Source organism: Cnephaeus nilssonii (assembly GCF_951640355.1).
Source record: "Cnephaeus nilssonii genome assembly, chromosome: 18".
NCBI classification, from domain to species: Eukaryota; Metazoa; Chordata; class Mammalia; order Chiroptera; family Vespertilionidae; genus Cnephaeus; species Cnephaeus nilssonii.
This window is the reverse complement of record NC_137089.1, coordinates 11,265,497-11,279,010: the sequence shown is the minus strand read 5'-3', so window position 1 is coordinate 11,279,010 and position 13,514 is coordinate 11,265,497. Positions and strand designations below refer to the sequence as shown.

At 55.4% G+C, this 13,514-nt stretch overlaps 1 protein-coding gene across 3 annotated transcripts in view; it reads right to left on the bottom strand.

Annotated features, from left to right (window-relative positions):
• The window catches only part of MATN2 (matrilin 2), a 116,090-nt gene that overhangs the window by 17,010 nt on the left and 85,566 nt on the right, over positions 1-13,514 (bottom strand). For all 3 annotated transcript variants that reach the window (XM_079796709.1, XM_079796710.1, XM_079796708.1), the window contains exons 8-10: positions 9,369-9,491; positions 5,707-5,829; positions 5,371-5,493 (exon numbers count right to left, since the gene is read on the bottom strand). In XM_079796709.1, the coding sequence (XP_079652835.1) occupies positions 5,371-5,493; positions 5,707-5,829; positions 9,369-9,491 (369 nt within the window). The remainder of the gene's footprint in view (positions 1-5,370; positions 5,494-5,706; positions 5,830-9,368; positions 9,492-13,514) is intronic.

Sequence of the window (13,514 nt, the reverse complement as noted above, 5' to 3'; positions counted from 1 at the left end):
GGATGGGGTGCCTTCGCCCGGAGAGAACCGTGGGCACCCCAGCAAGGACTTCATTCGTTCAGCAAGCATTTATGGAGCGCTGACTCCGTGCCAGGCACTCCCTGTATTTTTGGTCTGAAAGGGACCTTGGACAGGAAGTGGTCCAACACCATGGTTTCAGAGCTGAGAAAATGATGGCAGAGAGGGGAAGGGACTCTCCCAGGCCCCTGACTCTGCGGAGGTGAGCTGTGCCACTGTGCCAGCTGTGCTGGGGCAGAGGCGTGATGAGCTCACAAATCTATCACCTCCGTGTTCCCTGGTCCAGAGGCACAGCCAGCGGCCGTCCTAGGTCAGCAGTCTGCCCACAGGCTGGTGGGTCCTCCGAAGACAAAACGGTTTTCTCTAGGGAGGCCAGGCCTCCAAACGGTTTGCTGTAACTCTGAGCGCTGCAGGTGGCCTGGCCCGCCTGCTTCTCCACGCCCATCTCTCCCGTCTCCCGCTCACACTCCAAACTCCACCCTCAGTGCCCTCCCGGACCTGGGCTTCCAGGCGCTGTTTCCTGTGCCTGGGAAGACTCCCCCTCGGTCTTAGTCCGCGGTGGTGCTGTAACAACATACTACACACGCGGTGGCTTACAGCAGCAAACATGTGTTGATCACAGTTCTGGAGGCTGGAGGTCTGAGATCGGGGAGCCCACATAGTTGGGTGAGGGCCCCCGTCCAGGTCCCTCACATGCGGGCAGGACTAGAGAGCTCTGTGGGGTCTCTTTCCTAAAAGCACAAATCCCATTTGCGAGGGCTCCACGCTCATGACCTAATCACCCCAAAGCCCCAGCTCCTACTACCATCACGCTTGGGCAGCTAGGATTCCAACACAGGAATCTGGGGAGGACACACACATCTAGTCCAGAACACCCTCCACCTCTGCTCGCTCACTCCATCGGACTCTAGGCGCCAGGCCAAACACCTTTCTCTAGACCAGGTGGTGGTCCCCCCACCCCCACCCTGCCCCCCATCCGTCACAGGCTCTGTGGCACTGTTATTTCCACATCACAACTCTCATCACACGGAATGGGTGATATTCTGTCTTCAATTTCTTCTTCCCGAAGAAACTTTAAACTGTGTCAGGGCAGAAACTGGGCCTGCATCCACCCAGGGATGCCCGCACTCAGCACGACACGCCCAGGACACTGCAGGGAAGGGGTCAACACCTGAGAGAGGGAGGATAGCCGGACCCCGCTTAAGGAAGTACCTCGACTCCAACCCAGAGACGGAGAGAGGGTTCCTCGCCCGGGAACCACCGCTGAAAGGAAGAGGGTGAGAGGACTTATGAGGACACTCAGGCAGGAAGGAAACACTGCCCTCGAACACAGGACCCTCCTCCTCTCACGCGGAGGAGGCAGGAGCATGCGTGTCATTAAGCCCTCGTCATGAATGGGGTCCGCAATCTGGGGTGAGGGTGACCAGACGTTTCAGGACACAGGGCAGGTTTTTAGGGCCCCTCTGGCAGCCCTGCGTGCTGACACAGCCTGTGCTCCCCACATCTGGATTCCACATCTGGTGAGTCACGGACGTCGGTGGTGCTCCGTGGACTTGCACCTCTGCGGCGATGACAGACAGCAATCCTGTGTCTGGGGCTCCGCGTAGGAGGTTATTAAAACCAACCGCAAACCCCGGGGGAGAAAGCCACGGAGGGTAACCAAGGCCTAGAGACAGAATGACACTGTTTCCCGGCTTTTCTTTTCTTTTTTTTTCTTCTGGCTTTTCTTATAATGAGACTAGGAGCGGCCAAATGTTCGCTAGCTCCATAGAGGCGCTGGCTCGGACAAACCAAGCAGCAGCTGAACGGAGCCACACCGTGTGTGTGTGTGTGTGTGTGTGTGTGTGTGTGTGTGTGTGTGTGTGTCCTCACCTAGAGACTGATGGAGTGAGCGAGCCAGATAATACTTTCCCACTGGTTTTTAGAGAGAATGGAAGGGAGGGAGAGAGACAGAGAGAAACATCAATGTGAGAGAGACACATCAATTGGTTGCCTCCCACACTGCCCCTGCCCCTGCCCCCGGGGTCCAGGGATCGAGCCTGCAACCAAGGTATGTGCCCTGGGCTGGAATCAAAGCTGAGACCCTTCAGTCTGCAGGCCGACGCTCTATCCACTGAGCCAAACCAGCTGGGCTAGGGTTGAGCGGTACTTTTAGAGGGCATCTCACTCACTCAGGGAAAGAGATCCTGCATTAGGTAACCCGGGTTCTAGACCTGACTCTGCCTCTGACCCCCGAGGCCAGCCTGAAGGTGCCTATTTTCTACCTGTGTTGTTTCCCACAAAAGAAAAGGGAGATCTCTGAACTTCCTTCTGTTCCACCAAACCATATGTCCCCTCCAAGTCCACATGTTGAAGTCCTACACACACACACACACACACACACACACACACACACACACACGATGTGACAGTCATTTGGAGGTAGAACCTTTGGGCGTTCCTTAGGTTTAGGTGAGGTCACGAGGGTGGAGCCCCCATGGGAGGGAGCATCAGTGCCTTCATAAGAAGAGCCACCTGAAGACCTAGAGGGATTGAGGAAGGCTTCGGATGGGCTCAAGGCGTGGAGTTAGGGGTGCTGAGACACTGTCAAATCGAGGAGTAGGACTGGACGTGGATTTTGAGAGACAGAGGAGAGCCACTGACGGCTGCTGAGCAGGGAGTGGGCCCCGTGCCGGGTTCTGCATGATGAAACGGCAGCTGGTCCCTGACATTCACTCACGGAACTATCCTGAGCATCTCCCGTGGGCCGAGTAAGACCCGGTCTCACTCTCAGGGAGCCGGCAGGCCAGCGGGCTGTGTTCCGTGTACCTCTAGCCTGTGGAGTCTTTCCTTGAGCCGGGATGCCTTGCGAAAGGTCTATCTCAAGGACTTTTCCAGGGGCTAGGGAGGGAAGGCGGCCTCTCAGCTGCAGTCCCCTCCCCAGTCTGTGCATCAACCCCCCAAAGCAAGGGAGGCCGCTGGGCAGAATCTGGGCAATCACATCTGGCGGGCCAGGGGCAGGAGGAAGGGAGAACGGCTTCACTCCAGATGTTGCAGAGCCCACGGGGCCTGCGGGGGTAACAGTGCCAATTAGCCCGTGCTCCGGAGAACCTTCTGGAAGGTGAGTGAAGGGTTCTTCAGGGCCCCCCCGCTACACAAGCTCTAGGTGAAAGCTGCCTTATGAAGGGCCAAGGACACCCTTCTCTGCCGAGCCAGGCCTGGCTGACCTCCAGCTGGTTTTTCCAAAATGGTGCAGTCACACCAGCAGGACCCTCATCATCTGGCACCGAGCTGGGAAACGTACATCCCAACCCTCAGGATGCGGACACCCCGAAAACACAGCCCGTCATTACAGGACAGGGCAGCCAGGCTGCAGGATCCTGGGGCAGACAGAGGGCCTTCCCTCAAGGGAATAGCTCGAAGCACAGGTATCAGCTGGTGGGGAAAATGCATCTCTTAGGAACCACCATTCCCTGAGGACAATTCTAACCCATCTAATGATCTCCTGTTTTCATATACGGTAGTCACGACACACACGTGAAAATTCACTTCTAGTTGCACTGTTGAGCATGTACTCAGATGAACGGTGTCACTGTACCATTAGTAACAAACACACTTTAAATGAGAATATGGGCAACGTTTCTAAGTGTCCATGGCCTAACCCAGGTGTGGACCCGGGCGGGGAGGGGGGAGAGGGGGCACACGATTTTAAGGAAAAGGGGCAGCCTTGGTTTGGAAGGACCGTGAGAATTTCTTAGAAGGCCTGCAGGCCTCTTGGAGTCCGTTCTTGGTGACCACAGTAAGAGGGAGGACCCAGGAAGGACATGAGTCATCTAAGATGATGGGGAATTAAAACAAACCAATGAAGGGCCATGCCTCGGGCCTTGGCATGCTGTCAGAGGTCGATGCAATTCGACACACCCATGCTCTCTGCACCCCCTGCCCGCACCCTCCCATGCCGGCTGGAGCGGCCCCGGAGGCCGCTGGGCAGGCAGCCACAGGCAAGCTCTCAGATGGGGAACCCATCTGCCAAGACTCAGAATCTGTCTCCAACGAGGGACACACTCCTCCCAGGCTGCACACTCAGGGCACACCCCGCTGGGCAGTCGGCTCACCTGCCCAGGTGAGTGTACTGAATACAAAGCTGGATAAACCAGGTGAGTGTACCTAATACAAAGCTGGATAAACCAAGTGAGTGTACAAATACAAAGCTGGATAAACCAGGTGAGTGTACTGAATACAAAGCTGGATAAACCAGGTGAGTGTATCGAATACAAAGCTGGATAAACCAGGTTTGTGTACCGAATACAAAGCTGGATAAACCAGGTGAGTGTACCGAATACAAAGGTGGATAAACCAGGTGAGTGTACAAATACAAAGCTGGATAAACCAGGTGAGTGTACAAATACAAAGCTGGATAAACCAGGTGAGTGTACCGAATACAAAGCTGGATAAACCAGGTGAGTGTACTGAATACAAAGCTGGATAAACCAGGTGAGTGTACAAATACAAAGCTGGATAAACCAGGTTGCGGCCACAACTGCATCAGGGGCCCGGACACCGGACTCTGTAACGGGCAGGATGGGGAAGGTGAACGCCTCCGCTTCTGATCCCTTCCCTCAAAATGACTGTTTTTCGTTTTCATCTTGGAGATGGGATTGCAGGGCAGAAAACAGCATGTTTTTGAGAGAAAGGTCTGGGAGCTTTCCTTCCTTAAAATTAATGGAAGCTGACGCTGGGACCAGCTGCAAGGAGTACCCAGAAAACATCACTGCCAGCCTCGCCACCTGAAGCCAGACCATCGCGGCCACGGGAGGGGAGGTTTCCCCGGAGGCTCCCCTTCTCCCAGAACTGGCTCTGGACTCGCACCGAGCAGTTTGAACCCACTGCTAACCACTGGCAACCTCGGGCTCTTGACTTAATCGGGGCTGCGGCTTCACAGGCAGGATGGGCTTCCCCGGGTGCAGGGATTGGGGCGGGGGTGGGGGGGATGCCGGTGTGTATGTAGCACAGTGCCCAGCAGGAAGTCAGCAGGCAGCTGGGGTCCAGGGTATTATTATTCTGGTGCCACCCTGCTGGGCTGGCTACCTCTTGCAGCCAGATTGCGGGGTAGAGAAGTGAGAGCTAAGACATAGGGCCCTGCCCAGCCTCAAAGGGCCTGCCACTGTGGACATGGGCAAAGCCACCACCTGGGGCTGGAAAAGGAAGCTGGGGGGGGGAGGGGCGGGGAGCACCAGGCTCCCAGCGCTGAGAGGCTTTCTGCACATTGACTGTTGGGGAAACCCACCCGGGAGGGACGCACCTCCCTGGGCATCGCCCATCCCCCAGGGACCCCAGCCCAGGCCCGCTGGCGCCGGGCCTCGGGACACTCACTGGCACAGGTCTTCCCGTCACTGCGGAGCGCGTGGCCCTCGGGGCACTGGCAGGCGAAGGACCGGTCGGTGTTGACGCAGGAGTACTCGCACCCGTGGTCGCTCAGCAGGCAGTAGTCGGCCCCTGGGAGCCCACAGGCAGCGGGTGTCAGTGGGGTGCTGGGCTTCCTCCCGCCTCCCCCAGGTGCCCAGGTGGGCGGTCCCCAGAGGGCACTGATCCCCCTGAGCAAAGGGCGGGGGGGAAAAGGTGCTCCCCCCAATCCGCCCCCCAGTCCTCACACTCTCCCCCCCCCCCCCCCCCGCTGCACACCTCGCCCCCCAGGGAGGCGGGACTCACGCGAGCAGGTCCTGAGGTCCTCGTTGATGAGGAAGCCCTCCGAGCACTGGCACACGAAGGACATGTCCGTGTTCAGACACAGCTGCTCGCAGCCGTGGTCCTGCTCGGCGCAGTGGTCCACGCCTGCGGGCACACGGGGACAGCAGGTCCGCCTCGCAGGGAGCCCCGGGGCCTTTCATTGGCTCCACCCCAGCGGCGGCCTCTACAACGTCAGCCTGGCTGTTTGTTGGTTTGATTCTCTTCCCATTTCTTTTCTTATTTTTTAAAATATATTGTATTGATTTTTTTATGAGACTGACGCGCTACCTACTGCACTAACGAGGCACCTTGTATTGATTTTTTACAGAGAGGAAGGGAGAGGGATAGAGAGTTAGAAACATTGATCAGCTGCCTCCTGCACACTCCCTACTGGGGATGTGCCTGCAACCAAGGTACATGCCCTTGACCGGAATCGAACCTGGGACCCTTCAGTCCGCAGGCCGAAGCTCTATCCACTGAGCCAAACCGGTTTCGGTTCTTCCCATTTCTTTGAAGAGCAGAAGCAGGTACCGCTCCTGTGCAGGGAGTGCCGGTGGCCCTGCACCGCCAGCTGAGACCCCCGGGCCATGGGGCAGGTGCAGCCCCGGCTCCCCAGGAGGAAAGCGAGGCTCGAAGGTCACAAAGGTCACGCTGCGGCCCAGAGCCACACAGCGGACAGGGCAGGGCCCAGGCATGAGTGAGGGTCTGGCTTTGACTACTGGGGATCCAATCCCGGCCTCCACTTCCTAGCCATGGGCGCGGGCCGGTGCCCCTGGCTGAGAAATGGGATGCGGGGCTGCTCTTAGAGGAGCCGACCAGGTGGGGCCCGCAGAGCAGCAGCTGGCGCGCACTCGCCGCTGCCTGAATGCTTATTATTATTATTACTAGAGGTCCAGTGCATGATTGAATCATGCACGTGTAGGGTCCCCTACACGCTTTCGCTTTCCATCGCGGGGGAGCTGGGTGCCTGTCCGCTGGTGCACCAGGCCTTTCGGAAGCCTCCGGCTCGGTGGAGGCTTCTGAAAGGCCTGGTGCCGGAGCAGACAGGCACCCAGCTCCCCCGCTTTTGATGGTCCGCAGTGGGACGTGAGCTCGCTGCCCCAGAGGCCCCTTCTGTTCCGCAGCACAGCCATGGCGCAGACGCTGAGCTCGCGCTGCCGCTGGCAACACGAGCTCAGTGTCCCGCCAGCCCAATAGGCTACCCCGGCCACCCCGAGTCCCGCCCCCTGTGCCTCCCGCTGGCCCAATCGGGGCGTAGCGGAGTGATGGTAATTTACATATTACCTTTTTATTAGGTAGGATTATTAAGCAGCACTGAGTAGGGCTTAATGGTCTGGTTACATTTCTACCAGGGCACCCAGATTCAGAAAACAAACCAAAGCCGGGGCCTGCATGTGTGACTGCTGCTGCCCGCCGCACCCCGCCCCCCCTTGCTGCACAGCTGGTGCCCCAGCCCTGCACAGCTGGCCCGCTGGGCAGTGAGCACCAAAGGCCCTGGACACAGCTGGGGTGACCGGCTCCCACAGATAGCCCTGCAGGCTGCCTCCAGATTTCCTTGATGGAGAAAACGCAGACCCAGAGACTGGAGGACGCTGGAGGCCTTGTGCAGGGCCAGCAAGTGGACCTGTTTGACTCCCACAGGGCCTGGGACTGATGCTTCTGGAACATTCCACTGGTGGATGTGCCTCCTGCAAACACTTGCAGGATCTCAGGAGCCAGAGGCCTGTATTCACATCCTTGTTCCACCATTTACCAGTCATGTGACCCCAACAAAGTTACGTGATCTTTTTGAGCCACAGTTTCCCCATCTTTAGACAGGGGTAAGAATGTTGATGCCTCGCCCTAACTGGTTTGGCTCAGTGGATAGAGCGTTGGCCTGCGGACTCAAGGGTCCCAGGTTCGATTCCGGTCAAGGGCATGTACCTTGGTTGCGGGCACATACCCAGTAGGGACTGTGCAAGAGGCAGCTGATCGATGTTTCTCTCTCATCGATGTTTCTAACTCTCTATCCCTCTCCCTTCCTCTCTGTAAAAAATCAATAAAATATATTAAAAAAAATAAAAAAAGAATGTCGATGCCTCCTAAGGCTGTTGTAGGATAAAGTGAGTGAATACCTGGGAGATGCCCAAAGCAGTGCCGGCCCAGAGTGAGGCCCGTAAGGGCTTGTGGTCACCAGGGCCTGGGGCTCCCTGAGCCCTCCAGGGGAGTGGAATACCGTGGCTTCCTCAGGGGACCCCGAGGAAGAAATGGGTTGCCTTATACTTTCTTGAAGCTGACTAGGTGGTCCTTCTTATTAGATCCCAGAGAGAAAAAACAGCCCAACCTCTCCTGGCCTCTCCTCTGAGCTCTTCTAGGTCCCCCCAGGAATGCTGGGAGGGAGAGGCAGGCCAGGGCCCTTGGGGCTCCGGGTGGGCTCAGCCAGGTTGCGCCCGGCCTGCCCGGGATACCTGCCAGGCCTTGTCAGCTGGCAGACCCCACACTCCTGGAAGAAGGCCGCATCTACTCCAACCGTCCTCACCAGGGCGTCTCCCTGTCGACGGAAGGCCTCCTGCTCCCCACTCCCGCTGCGGAGGCTCAGAGACCACGAGGCGCACGCATGGCAGGGCCAGCTGTCTGGTCCCAAAGTTCCTTGGCCTGTGAGATCCATCCTCAGAGGCAGTGCCTCCTCGAGGCACTCTGTCCCCTCTGAAGGCTGAAGGGCGCAGGCTCCCCGAGGACTGCCCTGGACCCAGTGCTTCCTCTGGGAGGCTTCCCCGCCCGGCAGCTGAAGGTCCCAACGCTGAACAGCTGCTCTGTTCTCGCTCCCAGTCCATCGCTGTCCCCGAGGCGGGAGCAGATGTGCGGCTCGCCGGGTGGAAAGCCACACAAGGGCCCCTTCTGTGCGGGCCGGGCCACCAAGGCCCTCTCCCAGCTGGGGTTCCCCCCAGGGCCACAGGCCTCTCCCGCGGGGCTCAGGCGCCCCCACCCCCGCTGGCCCGGGCCACGCGGACTGGGCCTCATAAAGAAGGCCGGAGCCGTCCAGCTGGCAAAGCCGGCACGTTTCCGTGCGTTTACATCACCAAATGGAGCTTTGTTGTGCTTCTTACACAAGAACATTGAGAAAGGGCTTCCCAAAAAACTCCCATGTTTCCCAGCTCCGCCCTCCGAGGAGCTCTGGGGTAGCCCGAGTCCGTCCCGAGCTCGGTGCCTCGGCCGCTGGTCCCACGCGGGGGCCGGCACGCATCCCTCCCCCCGGCTCCGTGACAATCATGCACTGTTATCTGTAACTGTGTGTTTTCCATGTGCCCTGGGCCCCGTGTCCAGTGTTCGGGAGAGCGTGGACTTGGCCTCAGGACGGTCTGACTTAATCGGTGCTCTTAACAGCAAATGATCACATGAACTAATATTTACTGAGTGCTTATGACATGTCCAGCAGCACTTTTCTACGTGTTTTATACGTATTGACTCTTTTAATCCTCACAAGGCAACCTATGAGCTTGGTAGTCCCATTTTATGGACGATGAAACTGAGGCAAAGGAAGGTTACGTCCGTCAGATCATCAGGCCCACGGGACACCCAGGAACTCCAGAAGTCGTTGGCTGCTGGTGAGGGGCCTGGCGTGGCCCCTTCCCGCTAGCCAGCATCCCCGCCCCTAGCACACTTACGGCTGCAGGTCTTGCCGTTGGGGTCCAGGTTGTAGCCCCGGTGGCAGCGGCAGTAGTAGCCCTCCTCCGTGTTGACACACTCGTGCTCACAGCCCGGCTTCTTCAGCGCACAGTAGTTGATCCCTGGGGGGAGAAAAGGCAGATCCTGCGTCAGGCTCTGGGCTGTGCCAGGGCTGTGAGGTCAGCCCCTCGCAGGATCTATTCCGGAAATGAGGTGCTCCGTGGGACACAGGGAACGCCGCTCTGCTCTCCAGAGCTTGTCTGAAGGAGACCCTGGTACCTGAAGAGGTCTCTCCAGCCTGGGTCTTCCTCTTGGGTGGCCAAAGAGCTGAAAAATGGGTTGAGGGCCACAGTCCCCAGCCTAGCCCCTTCCAAGAAAGCTGGGAAAACCCAGTAGTCTCTTCTTCCAATTAACCTGATCACTAGGGCTCCAGAGCATGGAGGGAGCTGCCACCCACAGTGCATTTGACAGTGACCTTGGGCAGCACGAAGCCGAGTAAACAAAAGCTCGTCTTGCAAGACACCCAGCTACTTAGCAGAGGCAGGACGTGGCAGTTACATCACGAAGGATCCACACGCTCACCCTCGCTCTGAGTGAGACCAGGACAGCATCCCTATCAAGCACCTGGAGAAGAGACGTCTCGGATGCCGCCGCCCATGTTGCAGTTTTGTCCTAGAGTGACCTTCACCCCGTTCAAGCTACTTAGCAGTTTCATTTCCTGGTAGAAAATGCTAAAACCACAAGGCCCCACACAGAGCCGGTCATGGGAGAGATGGAGAATAGTGAAAGGGAATCAAATGAGTTTGTGGAGGGCTTTTATGAGATTCTTGTTGGGGGGAAAGGTCACCCCCAACCTCAGGGGCTGGGCTGGATCGGTTTAACTGCATTGTTCTTTTTTTCTGGGGACGTGACAGACACTGCTGGTTGCCTTGCCAACAACCATTCCCCTGTTTTCTTGGGACTAGAACCCTGATCCTCATGAATCATGGCTGGTCTAAGCCAGCCCAGCAACCATGTTCTCCTTTGTCAGTGATTGGTCTAGGGGTGGGGGAATATGCCCTAGTTCTAGCCAATGAGACATAAGGAGAAGTTTATTGGGCGCCCCTGGGAAAGATTTTCCTTCCTGAAAAGACAAAGATGTATAAAGAGAAATGTTTTTTTCTACTCTGCTTCCTGTCTTTGGATCTAGTAGTGTGAGGTCATGATGCCCGGAATGGCAGTAGCTGTCATAGCCGTGAGGTGACAAGTGTGAGGATGCAAAGTCTACATGCTTCAGCAGAGTACAGGGACAGGAAGAGTCCGGGTTCTTTTTTTCCCCCCTTTTTTTCTTTTAATATATATTTTATTGATTTCAGAGAGGAAGGGAGAGGGAGAGAGAGATAGAAACATCAATGATGAGAGAGAATCATTGATTGGCTGCCTCCTGCACCCCCCCTACTGGGGATCGAGCCTGAAACCCAGGCATGTGTCCTTGACCGGAATCAAACCCAGGACCCTTTAGTCTGCAGGCCGACCCTCTATCCGCTGAGCCAAACCAGCTAGGGCAAGAGTCTGGGTTCTTGATAACACCCCTGAGTCACTGAGGCAGCCCTGGGGTGGACCACCTCTGGATCTGTTAGGTGAAAAGTAAACGTCCTGAACTGGCTTCAGACACCATTAGTTGGATTTCCTGTTCTGCATGACCACAAGTGCCCTAACTGATACAGGGGGAAGACCTGAAACCAGGAAGTAAGGAACTGAGAAAACACATTTTATTTTTATTTATAGTCTCCCTGCCCAGAAAGGATTTGAGGAGGCTGACATAGCAACCTGAAGGCAGAACACCCATCAGTCAGCCTCTTGCTTCCGAGTCTCCTCACTGGGCTCGTTAACCTCTATCTTCCTGCACAGTCAGAAAACATCAGTCCCTCAGAGACACCTTTGGCGAAACCGCCCCAATGAGGTCAGTTCTTTCTATGGGACCTCTCTCTTTCACAGCATTCATCACAATGGTCATATAGCACGTGTGTGTGTGTGTGTGTGTGTGTGTGTGTGTGTGTGTGAGAGAGAGAGAGAGAGAGAGAGAGAGAGAGAGAGAGAGAGAGAGAGATGCTTCAATATCTGTTTCTTTCACAGACTCTGAGTTCCACAAGCTATACAGACGGCTTTGCCTGGGGGGGGGAAGACAGTTGACCCTATTGGAAAGCACCTTGCCCCAAGGTTCAGAATTTCTAAGGCCCAATAAGAGAATGAGAATTACAATTAGCCCCAGGCAGAAGCAATTGCCCCACCCTGTTGATAAACTAAAAAACAGATTTTTGAAGAGGTTATCACTCAGTTATTTTGCAAAAAGCAATTCAAAAATGACTCTCCTCCAAGTGGTTGCATATAGCAGAGGTTTAACCATAGATCTTTGCCTTCTTTACACACTTGGGTCATATTTCTTCACATGTGTGATACTTAAATATTCATTTGCTTATTTATTCATTCAATTGGTTTTTATTGAGTAGCTACTATGCACCTTGTATCTGGCTCAGTCTCATCGCTAACTATGAAGTGCTACAAATGGGCCAAGCTCAGGTGTAGCTTTATTTGGCAAAGCTCAGAATGTCCAGTGGCACAGGTAGTTTTGAAAAGATTAGGCTACAAAATGTTAAAGCAGGAAGTCATGGTCCTTTGGTCTAGGACAGTAGTTGGCAAACTCATTAGTCAACAGAGCAAGATATCAACAGTTCAACGATTGAAATTTCTTTTGAGAGCCAAATTTTTTAAACTTAAACTTCTTCTAACGCCACTTAAACTTCTTCAAAATAGACTCGCCCAGGCAATGGTATTTTGTGGAAGAGCCACACTCAAGGGGCCAAAGAGCCTAATGTGGCTCGCGAGCCGCAGTTTGCCGACCATGGGTCTAGGAAATCCAGGTACTGAAAAGTAAAGCAGTCTGTCCCAGGCCACAGGGCCAGGATGCGGGACACTGCCAAGACCGGCCCTCACACCTCCCAGCTCAGTCCAGATGTGGACCCCACCCCAGGTCTCCAGCGACAAGGCGCATCAGCATGGTACCAGCACAAACAACCCTGGAGTATATGGGTCACACCCACATCCGGTTCCACCCCCGGCCCCAGCTAGACAGCCAGGCCAGTCCTGGAGTCTGTGCTTTGCACGGCCTCCTTCAGAATTTATGCCTTAAATTGTTGACAGCACTTTTCAGAAAAAGAAATTGTCCCCAGATGAGGAAGAAGAATGAGTCCTAGCCAAGGGTCTTTTCTTCAGGAGGATTCTGCTGGAACATTTTTTTCCCCCAGTTTAATTGGATGACATCAAATTCCTTTGAAAAATAGATTTCTTATTAAATTTGAAAATAGCCCACATCCATTAACCGCCTATTAAATGTAAATGGCTGTACCCTTAGCTCAAGATTTGTAATGCTCTTGAGATCCTCAGACTCCTACTAACAAACTCCAGATTTTAAAGCCAATTTCTTTGCTTCCCTCTTGCACGTCATGCTCCGGAGAGACAGTGAGCGCTCGCTTCCGTGAACAGCTGGATGCCACCACGGACATTAGTCAGGGGCAGCTCTGAGAGGCTGACCTCAGGAGCCGAGGGCTGGGTCTGCAGCAAAGACAATGGAAAATGCAGCGATGAGGCAGGATGCTGGGAGAAGGGCTGATGAGGACATGGGCGTTAGGAACAAGTTCCATTTCTCTTGGATGAAAAAGTAGGGCACCTGGCTAAAGAGGAAATGGAGCTATAATCGCTGAATACACTACGTTAATGAGCATGAGGGACTCTGAACTGGGCCAAAGCCCGCAAACAGGCCCAGCTGTGGGCCAGTTTTTGGTGGTCAAACTACTCCTGGATGGCCACTTCCTCTCGCCCTTTTGTTCTTGGCCTCCCTCCTTTCTTGATAATGATGCGTGCCCTGCCCTGGGCCCTACTCTTATTCCTAGTGCCTCTCCAGGCAGATGTGGAGGGAGTGGCGGGGTGGAGGAATCTCAGATGACTGGTATGAGATGCCGAGCTTCCAGCAGATGCCTCCACTGACCCCCATGCCTGCCTTGTTCCCTCTCCCCTCCGTTAGTAACGCGAAGAAGCCTGCAGGAACACAATGAGTGCCTGAGTGGAACCAGATCTAATTATCCCCCACATAAGAGCTTTTGGTCCAC